The sequence below is a fragment of the Stegodyphus dumicola genome, chromosome 10 (assembly GCF_044657685.1).
Source record: "Stegodyphus dumicola isolate Sdum_Otavi_A_Nest chromosome 10, ASM4465768v1".
NCBI lineage: Eukaryota > Metazoa > Arthropoda > Arachnida > Araneae > Eresidae > Stegodyphus > Stegodyphus dumicola.
The window spans coordinates 135661743-135675377 of record NC_140777.1 but is presented as its reverse complement, the minus strand read 5'-3'; the positions used below and the strand labels follow the sequence as shown (position 1 = coordinate 135675377).

General features: G+C 30.5%; 1 protein-coding gene across 1 annotated transcript in view; it reads right to left on the bottom strand.

The window, feature by feature from the left end:
- Window positions 1-13635, bottom strand: part of LOC118194420 (acetoacetyl-CoA synthetase-like) — a 57068-nt gene that overhangs the window by 31406 nt on the left and 12027 nt on the right. Inside the window, exons 6-11 of the mRNA XM_035365576.2 lie at window positions 12425-12522; window positions 9452-9566; window positions 8316-8397; window positions 5858-6011; window positions 3089-3166; window positions 1965-2154 (exon numbers count right to left, since the gene is read on the bottom strand). Coding sequence (XP_035221467.1) covers window positions 1965-2154; window positions 3089-3166; window positions 5858-6011; window positions 8316-8397; window positions 9452-9566; window positions 12425-12522 — 717 coding nt within the window. The remainder of the gene's footprint in view (window positions 1-1964; window positions 2155-3088; window positions 3167-5857; window positions 6012-8315; window positions 8398-9451; window positions 9567-12424; window positions 12523-13635) is intronic.

Below are 13635 nucleotides of genomic sequence, written 5' to 3'. Positions count from 1 at the left end.
AAAACTGAAAATTTACTTGGTTGAAGTTGAAAAATTTGAAAGTTTAGTCCTACTTGGCAAAAAGACTCTGAAGGTGCAGAAACTGAATTTGCTATTTTGCTAAGTTTCGAATGTGAACAAACATGGCTGCTCCGTTAGGCTTAATTGCACTTAGACAATATCTAAATTGTTGATAATTCTGAAAATATTGCATGCAGATTAATCTAAAGTATAAAAACTGTAACGCGAACATAAGAACAACATAATTCAATCATTTTTAAATCAAAAAATGCACAATTTACCGGCATAGAACAGAATTTTAAAAAAATGAGACCCGAGTAACAGAGTGGATATCTATATATTAGGCGTGTTCAAATGTAAAGGTACAAAATGACACGATACTATAGATATACTAGGCCTGAGCACAACTATCCTATTGTTTCACGAGACGAAGGATTTTCCTCTTCCTAGAATTCCTTGTAGGTGTGATAGGAGCCAGTCCTCCACAGTGTCCTTCAGCTCGTTATCCGAGTTGAAGCGCTTTCATTTGAGATGTCGCTTGGCGCTTCTCACCAAGTCGTTCACCTTCTCGATGAGTTTCGCCGTCATTACCGTTTTTTCCTGGCCTGGTGTCGGTTCATCACCCAAAGCCTCAAAGTCTTCACGAAAACTGGTATTTCACTTTCTCACTGATTTGTCAAACACTCAGTCTGCTCCGTATACGGGCACCATCCGAAGATGAATATGGGCCGGTTTAAGACCTTCCACAGTCAGAAATCTGATAACAGCCCGCTGCTCCCTCAAGCGTCGAATTTTGCAATGTGAACGCCAAATGTCATCACATGCACTGACGCATCAATTGCACAGAACACGCAACTGCCTGCTTCACTCTGTTGTCATGTCTGGACACTTGCGCATGCGCACAATCACGTCGGACACTACATTCGCGTCCTTGGATGTCTCGCTACGTTATGCCAGAGCGGCATGTTCAAATTTCAAAGGGTTTGTTTAATATGACATTTCGTACCTTTTTATTAGAATACCTCTTATATATATTTATATTTATATCATTTTTGTGCGACCGATTGCAACTAAAAAGAGGGGTGCATAACTACATATTATAGCAGTTCTATATACAAAATGGCAAAGTTCTGAAGCTGCTCGTTTTTGAATTATGCAGGATACATGCATACGTACGTAAGAACAGGAAATGTTTTAGCACAAAGGATATTTTAATTGTCATAACGCACCAGTAAACATAAGTACTTACAGGACAACTCTTGGATAGATATTTTTCAGTTTATTATCTTTCCATAAATTGTAGACAGTTGTACGCATTATAAGACATGTACTGAACTTTTGAAACGAGGCAAAGAGACAAAGTGATGAAGAATATTTTAGAAATCAGTTGCAATCGGGCTTATCAATTCACTGTTAGTTTTCTTCTTTATTTCGGTGAAACCGGAATCCAGTTAAGTGAAGCTAGTTAGGTGGAAGTTTTAGTATAACTTTCATTTATGCGTCCACAAGTATTATCTAGAATGTCAAAGGTAAGTTTAATATTTATCATAAGAATGGACTCTTCATCTGCAAGAATTTCGCCGTCCTCGGGATAAATTTTATTGCATTAAAGCTTTTTCTCTAGTATTAGAAACTGTAATGGAAACAAGAATTTTTCAGAAAATTTAGTCAGTTATAAAATAACTCTTGATTAATTCTATAACTACATGGGATTCACGATCTATGTTATTGTGCATAAAACATAAGTGTACTTAATTAAATCAAAACTAGTAAAAGTTTAAAATGCTGAAGTTTAAATCTTTAAATATTGCAAACAGATGAAAGAAATTTTAATAAAATTTTCTGCAAATCAATACGAACATTTAATTCAACATCAATTAAATACCATTAAAAATTCCATAAATTAGCAAAAAAAACTTGTTCATATATAAGTAAAATCATTAAAAGTATAGCCACGTTTGTACTTGGCAGGTATCCTTTCTTTTCCAAATCATCCAGAATACTGGCTGCGAATGAAAGATTGGTGATTTTAAACTGGTCAACCATATCCCAAATAGAAGTCGGGCTGATAAAATATGGAAAGCCTTCGTACAAGATGGTAGTGCAACCGAGAAAATGCAAGGTGGAGGTGATGTTCCAAGAAGCCCAACCAACCTGGAAAATGAAGATTTCACTTTATTTACAGCTTGATTTGACGACTGCATAAAATAGTTGGCGAAATTTCATATGATTCTGTCGATTGTTTCTCCTGAAATTTGTTTAGTCTCCAACAAAGAAGAAAATAATCTTATTTGCGGCAACTCCAAAATGAACAAAGGAATATTAATTAATACTTGGCGAAATTTTGTATGATCTGTGCAAAATAAATTTTCGATTATTATTTTTCTCTTGCTTTAGGCATTTCAGCTACGTGCAACGTATTTTCCCCAACAAATTTAAATAAATATACGTGGATTATCACAGTTTATGTCATTTAATTTGATTTTAAGTGTAGCTGTACATGTTTATTAAGTATTATCCTTTATGTTTGTTGTGTCTATGTAAAAGATGCATTCAGTGCTTTGATAGTAACTGTGCTTGACTGAAGATATTTTCTAAGTCGCAGGATAAGTTTAGAAGTGATTTCTCAATGTCTGTGCAACGCACGTCTTAATAGATTTTTAAGTTTTCAAACTCTAAAACAAAATTCTTCTTTTTAGCACCACAGGCAACAAACTTTAATAACAGCTAGCTTTCCCCCTACCTTTACGCTGCTATAAATCTACTAACTCACTCTCCTATAGTTCTCGTAATATTAGCATTCTAATTGCGTTTAATTCCATTTAATTTCTTTTCGTTACCCTGTTTTCTCCCTCCCTATCAATTAATTACATCACTTCTAAACCTAGGTTTTCACTCGCTGCTTACAATTTCCAATCCGAAAGTAACCTGCTTAATAGTTTTCTAAATATTGCCGCCCTAAAACGTGAATTTTCTTATCTCAGTAAAGCAACAGAAAGCTACAAAAATTGGCGTTTATTACTTCCTAATGCATAGTTTGTTTAATCAAAAACTGCATTTAAATTATAAAAAACTGAAGTTTTCTTACCGGTGACATTGAGAGTATTATTCGGTTTCTGTCTCCTTCACCGTATGAAACTGAATCTTTGGCGACAGATAATAAAAGCTAGAAAATTTAAAATTGTTTATATTTAGCATTACCATTGAAAGAGGCAAAATTTTAACATGAATTTCAAAACTATAAATTTTTTTTCATTGATATTATGAGTAAGTAAGAGATCGTGTAAGTTATTTCAAAGGTAAAGCATGACCAATTATTTATTGAATGCTTAGCGGTTAACCTATAGTTTCATCTTAAAAAAAGTACCAATCCTACGGAATAATCATAAGATAATGTAATGCATAAACGTAAGGTAATCTAATGCAACCCTTCCTGCCGATAATAATCGGTCTCATGGTTAACGCAGCGCAACTAACATAGATAAAAATTAAAATACAGCAATCATTCGCAGGTTTCGACGAATTGTGCATATCCTTTAGCATTTCAAAAATTAGAGACTATTAATTTGCATATTAAATGTTTTCAGATATACCGGGAAGCGCCCGTGACCAGTAATTATTTGATTGTAATCTATATCACATATCATTCTCATATTCTTAGAAACTTAAAAATTCAACTAAGCGTTTATCCTTTTTTCCGAAATGTTTGGCTTCTCTCTGCAGCAATTTTAATAGAAATCCTTCATTTTACCAATAACAATTATTTTTGATGCCTGAATATCGAGCGCATCCCCAGCATTACACATAGCAGCCATTCATTCTGAACAGCATGTCAGCCCTCTCATTTTCTATAACACCAATATGTTCAATATGACCCAATTCATTTTCACTTCATGTACTTCTCAACTTTCTCAACTGGTACAACAGCCAGTTCGCCTTGAAAAACCGAATTGTAAGGTTCAAGTCTAATTTTATCATAGTCTATTTCTGTAGCAAACACGTAAACCACATATGCTGCACCAGTTCCACTGCCCTACCTCGAACAGCACGTAACAATACTGTGTTTCTTATTCTATTCAGTGACTGAAAGACTGGAATATATTTTCGAAAGAATTATAAGCACCTGATTTATCTTGTACTCTTTTAAAACATTTTTCTAGGTATAAAACTGTTATGAAGTACATCAGGCTAATGAATTTCTTACTTTCATATATTCTCAAATATATAAGATATTAAATATTGAGCAAACAAATGTTTGAGGAAGGATTACTATGTAGGTGGTTTATTTAATTATGGCAAAGCACTCGAGGGCTATCTGTCTAAGGGGAGGGATTCAACTTTACTGCTCTGCCGCTGGTGGGCACAGGTTACTATATAACGTTTGATCTTTTAAAATTAGATCGACGTTAAGAAGCCTAAACGGAAAATAATTGCAAGGAAGCATTCAAAATACCGAATTTAATTAAAAGAGGAATATATTAAAATACTAAACAAATTAATGTAATCTAGAATCTATTTAACATCTCATCAGCAGCATTTGAGCTGCATCAAAGCAAATCGAAAATCAAATTCTGAAGTTCAGACATTTGCCAAAGGTTCTATTCAGACCGGAACAGCATTCTTCTTCAAACTTGTAAATATTTATCAATTATATTTAATTAAAAATTGGTTTTTTTCATATATAATATGACGGCTAGAAATTTAATTATTCTATTCTGAAAGATAAAATTCTCAAAATTTCACTAGTATATTTTGTCAATAATTTCATAAAATTAACCATCTAAGAACGGAATTCTAATAATTAGAGTAAAATAAAAATTTCTCAATCGATATTAAATAATTTATCAGTCCATTTTAGATTTCTGGTATCCTGTTCATACTTGATAAATATGAATAAAAAAGTAACAATGGAAAGATTGAAACAGGTAATTTTTGGATATTATAAGTAAGAATTAACACATTTCATGGTATTCTTTTTGCGCCAAGTGTAAATACTTTCTTGAATTTCGGGAAACAAAACTTTGAACTATTTTTTCTAGTTTCGTCTGGATTAGTTTTTCTCTTATAAGGCATAATAATACTCAATAAAATATTTACTGCAAAAAATATATCAGATGTAAGTATTCAAACAAGGATCATGTACTCTGGTTTTAGAGGGTAAATTTTAAATACCCCTTATTTTTGTTAAAACAACTAAAGGAAACGAAACGCAGAACATTAAAGATCTTGCTACTATTGGTAAAATCGTCAAAATTAAAAGATATTGAGAGAATTAAATGTAAACTTTTGCGTTCTATAGATTCAAATTTTATGTTTAAAAAAAGTGAAATATTTTCACAAAACGATGCCATGGCAATAGTGTGTCGCCTCTTACAAGATAGTTTTATTGAGATTTTAAATAAAAGTTTATTAAATTCTTAAAATGCTGAAACTTATGGCTACTTTTACTAGTCATCAGCTATAACTTGGAATTTAATAATTAAAGTTTTATTAGAAAAAAATGAGTTTGCTAAATCATTTTTGATTCTTCAGTTTGACTGATTAGCCATTAGAATTTCATTTTAATTCTAATTAAATAAATTGCATAGATTTTAATTTAAATAAGTAATTGATTCCTTTTTACAGAATGATTAAAAGCATTTTTTGGAAAATTAGAGTGTCTTAAAAATGAAGGTATAATTTTGGCCTTAGTGACATATAATATTCTACTGCAGTTACTGTAAAGACTTATCTTTTTACATTTATTTTCTTTCCATATAAAAATACAAAATTTTCAGTTACAGATCCTATTGTAGATGAAAATGTCCTAATTAAGTAACTCTTTTTCTTCAGTGATGAATTTTCCATATCAACTTACCCCAGCATCATTGATCAAAGCCTTAGGTAATCCAGTTGTACCCGATGTGTAACTAATGAACACAGGGTGCGAAAAAGGTACTTGTTCAAAGGTTATAGGTACAACAGATCCATCAGCGTCTTTCCCAGAATTCAGAAACTCATCCAAGAAGCAACTAGAAAATGACATATTTGAATTAAAATATCGACTACTTAGCCTCTTCTAATTTTTATTAATCAAAATAAATGTTAAATAGAAACCTACAGTCAATTCCACTTTATATTCAGCAGTCTAGGTACATGTAAAAATGTTAGTGGAATTTACTTAATACACGCAAATTATGTTTTACATTTTAATGATTCTGTTACAAATGATTTCCTCATACAGTTGTACCACTATATATGGACTCAGTATCTGGAAACAAAATTCCTTCTTTACAACTACAGCACTGAATCAATAATTGCATTTTACCATAGATATCTCGAAGCACTTTCTTTGAAACCTTTGCTGTCTCGAATTTACGATTCTGGGGCGTGAGCAATTAATAAGGAGCAAAATCGTGATCCCCTTTTCCTCAGAAAAACTGAGTAGTCCTCCGTGGCCTAAGACCTTCTATTTCCGAAATACGTGGTTGTACGCAGATAGGTGAGTGTCTTTATTTGTTTCTATGTGTTTTAATGTGAGTCGTCCAAAGTTTGTAACAAAACGTAGAGGCTTTCTTACGATCTTCAACCTCCAATATTCTGATAAATAATCAGGCGAAAATCTATACCTACGCAGTAAGTTTACAGTATATATTGAGTTTTGGAAAGTTAATTGTTCCTGACATCTTCCCCTCAAATAATATATGTATATTTCCTGATCCAGTGCTACTTGGATCATTGTTTTTTTAATCTTATTTTCGTCTATCATAAAATCAGTTCGGAGACCTCAATAGATATTACTCATGTTCTTGAATTTTCTGTATTACAATCCTGAAGAATACAAGAATACAGCAGGAAAAAAAACTTAAACTAGGCCAAAATTTGAGATAACTTAAAATACGTTTGCAACCATATTAAATAATATATAAAACATACTAAATAAATAAATTATCCGAAGACTCTGTAATAACAACATAAAGAAAATAAAGAAAATTTTCTAATATCGGAATCCTGAGATATGGAAAACTGTTTACGAATGTGTTAGAAAAATGTTAAGATCAAAGATCTCCAAACACTGGATCAATATTATCAATATTATAGTATATAGCTTCGGGTTATGTTACGGAACTGTGCTATAAGAACAATGCATTTGAAGGTAGCAAGTGTATTGCAAACTTCAAAAGCGGGATTTCATTTCTTGGAAGTGGAAACTTAAAAACTCCAGTATTCTATTTCAGTTTATGTCCTGTGTCTTCTAACTTCGAAATTTACAAAGGATAGGACTTTAACAGAAGCGACAAAATATGGCAGATTAAAAAACCATCATCTAGCAATAATGATGACACTGATTTACAAGAAGATTATAATGCAATGGCAAATAAAGAAGTAAAAGTATTGAAAAACACGTTGAAAATCTATTTTCAATCTTCTGAAAACATTTATTCTTAATTAATTTATCTCGATTAATGCTTTACAATAATGTACTCATTCCCGTACAGAGTTTTAATGGGGTAAGATTTATTAATAAGATAATTTTCGACAAGATATATTGAATTTATTTTTTCTATTTTATTTGATTAAACAACGTTGTTTAAACCTTGATAAGTTTACATTTTTAGTTTCAAACTTAAAATTAATATTGATAATATTTTTACTTTAACTAAGGCATCTCCAATTTATTCATTTTAAATGCAATGTCATGTTCAGATGCAAGATATTTTAGAAATTCAAACATTATTTTTTAAAAAATCTTTAAATTATATTCTCGTTAAATTTCAAATAAAATTTAAGAAATATAACCTAAATTTTATTTTAAATCAAATAGCGCATTTAAGAATTCAAAGTGAAAATTTTGTCATGCCTTCTTGAAAGTTACGCACATGTTATAACGAAAGTGAGAAGAAATTTTTTTAAAATTAAATTATCGTTAATCCGTGTTAATTCGAGTTGTGGTAATAATGACTTGCAGTAATAATAACAATATTATTTTATTTGTTCATATTTATCTAGGTCAATAAACATTGTTTAAAATCAAGTTGTATCAGATAAATTATAGGTAATAGTAGTAATAGTAGTCTTCAAGGCTATAACTAATACTATCAAATTCAGTTGACAAAAGCAGAGTAAGTAAATGAGTTATCATCATTCTTATCATTTCCTTGGAAAATTTTCCTCCCCCATCTCATTACTCAAATTTGATTTTCGTTTTTCTCAGAATTACATATTCACCAAATTCGGCAAAAACATTTTTGGCAATAATTGCAACAATTAAAAAATACCTGAAAATGAATTTCGTAATTTTCAGATGCTTGCATTCTTAGAAATTATAAAGCTACCTGTTCTTAATTCTACTGATATCTTTCAATTTTGATTCTTCTTTTGATGGCACTATGACGACTTTTTCTAAACAAGGTAGTTCTGCAATAAAAGCAAAAGAATATATCACAAAAAATTCTCTATTTAATTTTTTTTTTTCTAAACATGTATATGAAACATAAAGAAAAACAGTTTTTCCTTCATAATTGAACATCTCCAAGAGAACAAGAATGAATTGAGAAAAACAAAAAAATCATTCAAATAATGAAAATTGAAATTAATACAGAGAATGGGAGGATCGTGTAAAACTGTAGCTCTGCATCTAGAAGCAGACGTAATTCCACATTCCGAATTTGTTTCTATAGAAATTTCAAAAATTTAAATGGTACATTATAACATCTTAAACGTCAATAACAAAAGCTAAAAATTAAAAATAATCATCTCAGAAGCAAATCTGCTATCTCCTTTAAAGCCGTCAGAACAAACAATGCTAACTTGTAGTTACAAAATTTAGGTTGATCGTAACTTTTTATACTTCGATAAACTTAAACTTGCATGTTACAGTATTTGTATATAAAAATACACAAAATTCATTGAAACATTTATGCCTATTAATGCTCCGTTCGCTCAAATTTAAAAATATCTTAAAAGATTGAAACTTTTAAAATAATTAATTTTATATAGATTTCTACGTAATTTTAACGTGTACACATCCCATTGTAATATACTTTTATTTAAAAAGAATTTCTTATATTGATCTCTAGTTAATGAAAAAAAATGGAAAAACATTGAATTAACTGGTATTCGCATGCACTTGTTTTCTGAATTCCAATATTTAAAATACTGTTAAGAAATTTATAGCAGAATTGAAGAGGGGTAGTAATGAGCATTAAGATCTTAATGTTTTGATAAGCATTAGAGTTTATGTTTATTTACAGATAAAGCAAACTCATTTAAAATATTTGTATATTTTGGTTTCATTTATAAAATCAAATAATTGTGCTTGTAATGATAGTAAATGTCTAAACCAGAATTCAGATATACGTAAATACAAAAATTAGTTACGTTATTAAAAACATTTTTTAAAATTCTTTACAGGTGCAAATGAGTTTCAATATTGGCAGACTATATATTTTTAAAACTTCTTAACTCTTACCTTCAGTTATCTGAACTAGTTTTGTCAGCATATCAATCTCTTCTTTATTATGCTGAAATCTATCTATTGAAAAAAGTATTCTAGGTTTTACTAACTTGAAACGATTGACGACAGCCTATAAAATTAGAAAATGCTTTGTAAATACATATCTAATGTAACACGATGTCTAAAAATATACATATTACAGTGAAAGACAGAAGCTGAAAGACGGCGACATTCTCCGGTGAATGTCAATATACAAATGCGCCAGTAAAAGACAGAATATTTGGTTATATTCTTTCTTATACATTGGGACCATTAGCGGTGTATGTCCATAAGCACTGATATACCCTGATTACAGGTTGAAAGAAGAAGTCAAGAAGGTAGACAGCAAGGGAGTTATTCAGCGTTCTCCTATTTTGGTACATATCATATTGTGTTTATATAATAAAGTATTATTTAACAACGTAATAAAAACACTTTTAAACAACACCAACCATCAGTGCATAGGAAATGTCGGCATTTGCCGGTTAAGTGAGAAATAAGCAAATTTAGCAAATATTTCGGGCATACACCAAGCCGACCATGTGAATGTTGACAATCACCAGAGAATATCGACATTCTCCACATTTCGGTCTCTCACGACAACACATACAAAATCTGCTGTAAAGAGCTTCAAAGAATCAAACTTATGATTCACTGTACCTGTCTCCATAAGTTAAGAAAAGTAGATGATGCTCTAAAGTTTCGTACAAATTGACTGAAAAGTCGTAAAAAGCTGATTAATATTAGCAGAGCTATCCATAAGTATAAATAATAATTTCATTTAAGATCATATTAGAGTTTAGTTAGAACTATTACCATGCTTCCATTTTAATAATTTGCTTTTCGTTAACTTTATCATAATTTATAGTTACGAACGACTATTTCTGCATAAGATATAATTCAGCTAAAATAGCGAAAATAATGGTGAATTTACATTTATTTAATGTCTGTGTAAAATAAATGCAGTGTGTAATCTTCTGCTAGTTTGATGTGTGTAATTTTCTGCTAGTTTGATGTAGGTTTCAGGAATGTTTCAGACGTATTTTTATTCGAAAGTTGAAATGCCTTCTTGATTCTGCAGTTTTTGTGAACGAAACCTAATAATGATGTGCATGTTGTTTTTGTACCCATAATTTTGAAGAGACCTCTTCCTATGCAGTTCGATTCCTTATACTTCTTTAGTAGTTTTAAAGGGAAAGGGTCTTCGGTATCATCATTTTTCAATCAAATTTTATCACAATAAATGTATCAGTAGCATGTTTGGATTTAACGCCATCTCCTTGACAAACATCCAACAGTTCTGCATCTCAGATTTAAAATGTTGAAATGCTGCTTTTCTTTTGCTCCTTTGATAAAATGAAATTATCTTTTCATAATCTTCTTCTTCAGTGCTAAACAAGTCTGCCAAAACTAATCTGGGATAAGAATTTTTATAAGGAGTTTCAAGGTTTTCATAGCATTAGGATTGAACCAAGAAGGGTAATATTATGATGTACAAATTTGTCACTCTTAAAATGCATTTCTGTTATGCTTAAAACGCAGTTTTACCATAACTTAAGATAACTTTTCTTTAATGACACTTCAACCTCTTCATTCCTACTTGCACAGAAGGTGTAGCAAAAAGGAAAGGAAATCAATCATTATCCACTGTAAGATTTTGAAATTGCAATAAACAATGTAGTTTTAAATCAAGAGATGGATATTTGGATCGTGGGCGGAAAGTTCTTCCTCCCTTTGAAAAAGGCCTTTTTCAAAACGTTTCAACAACAGTCGTGCTTATGGTAGGCCTTTTAAGGAATTCATGCTTTTAAATTCATTTTTTAAATATTTTTCAAGTATCAAACATATGACATTCAGTTCTTTTCACGTTGCCATGAAGCAAGAAATATGGTTCGCACTTTTGATATTTCTCCATGAGAGTACTGTTCGCTTTTTGATTTTAAAATTTGATTTTGTATCATACTGTTTAATAAGAATCCCATTCCGATAATGTAAAAAAGATCTGTTCACTCTAATGACAAGAAACAAAAGCCTAAACACATTCCGCTTTTCAGTGTTAAATTCTAAAACATTCCCCGATTCTTCGTCAATTTCCATTGAAAAAATGTTTCTCTGCTTCTTAAATGTATTCACTAAGATCTCTCGAAAACGAAGATTTACTCATTTTTTAACATATTCATAGAATATTCCAAACATTGGAAGGTCACCAATACATTCTCAAGAAAGTTCGACTAAAATAAGAATCTTCCCTCATCTGGAAGAACTGAAAGGGAAATCATTTCATCAGCAACCTATCCTGCCTAATGAACAATAAGAAACTATTTCTTAGTCCAAGATTTATCTATTTTATCTATTGGTCTTTTAAAAATTTAGTATTGCACCTCTCCCGTAGTTTGTTTGCAGTGCAAGTAGCGATAGAATTTTGCAAGACAGTTTCAAAAGTTTTATAAAATATTTTCTATAGATGAAAACATTCCATAAAAGTCTAATATCTCACACAATAAAACTTCAAGAATAAGAAATTCCATATCTTTGTATGTAAGATTCTTGAAGATATTCAAGAACGAATTTAGTGAACCACACCAGTTTTTCCAACCAAATTTTACTTAAATTTTAATGCCAAATGTTATTAAATTTTACTTATCAGAAGAGATTAACCCCTTTTCGCCACGGCGGAAATGGCCATTTGTACGTCTTCAGTTAATGCGTTTGCTCTGTCCTTACTATAAGTTGGGCGCATTAAAGGGGTACTGGTTAATAGTTGTTGAATATACTTAGCACTAGTTACTCTGACGTATTCTGGGTTGCAAGATGTAGTAGTTGATAATCATGACCCGTTAAAAGTATATATTAAAGATAAATTTGCAATTTTTGAATTAAAAAATCTATGAATTAGCCACATTTTTGCTTTGTAAGTAAACTGAGTAATCACCATAAATCAAACTTTACCTGAGCACCTAATTGTGGCAATGCTCCCGTAAAAATAGCTCCGATGCTCGTTACACCAAGCATAGGAAGAATAGCTTCTTTTCTATTAGACATGTAACCTGAAATTAAAACCCTTAATTTAATTCTAAGTTCAGAAAGAAAAACTTTATCTTTATGCAAAGAATTTTTTTGAAGTAAATTTATTTTGGTTTTCTTTGGAAATTTCGATTCAGTATTTCAAAAAACAAAAACTCGTACTTAAAAATTTTACAACATTTTATATCACAACTAAAAGTACTTACTCATATGCTACTGAGATAGAGGAAAGACAGTTATGTTTATATAGGGTTTACACATTTTGAATATTCAGTATATATAGAAAGCATATTAAAATGTTCATAAATAAAGTCATAATAAATCGCTTGTATTATATAAAATTATCTTATTGCTTCAAAATTATAATTAGAAACAAGAAATAAAAAATACGAATAGGAGAGAGGAATAAGCATTCCTGGCGGAATAAACTAACCAAAAGCTGAAAGAACTCTTTGTAGCACAGGTGTAAAAAAGTGTAAAGCAGAGGAGGAAAATTTCTAGAGAATCTTCAATAACATGTTTGAATTTTAGATATATTATTTAGTTTTTTAATATTTAAAATATGTAGGAAATTACATGGGCAAAAAAGGTTTTATGCATCTTAAGAATTATATCATTTGAAGTATGCTATTTTGTTTGACAGACCATAATAACAGTAGTGATGCTGAACTGAATTTCGGTAGCTTCAATTTTCATCAGTTTTTATTGCAGAATTTGATGACGCGAAACATAATAATCGCCCTGCAGTGGAATAAGAAGGCACAAAACTAAAATTAAAATTTTATACGTTTTATACTAAATGCCATGGGTAAACCATTCACTACCAGCAAACTAAACATTGCCTTTCTAAGTGTAAACAATTTAGGACACACTTTTATCCATTATTATTTGAATGTGAGCTAAAAAATTATGATGGATTATGGAACTGTAGCTTCGTATATTGAGTTTAAATAACTTCATTAAACTGCTATAATTCCATTAAATATTTATACTGAAAATGAATGTAATTGAAATTTTTATGAAAGATTAAAAATTTCATATGATCAATGCTTGAAACTTATGTGCCAATTTAATCCCTAAAGGGATTAATTACTCTTGACGTTTTCTCTGGAGAAAAATCTATTGGTACAGAAATG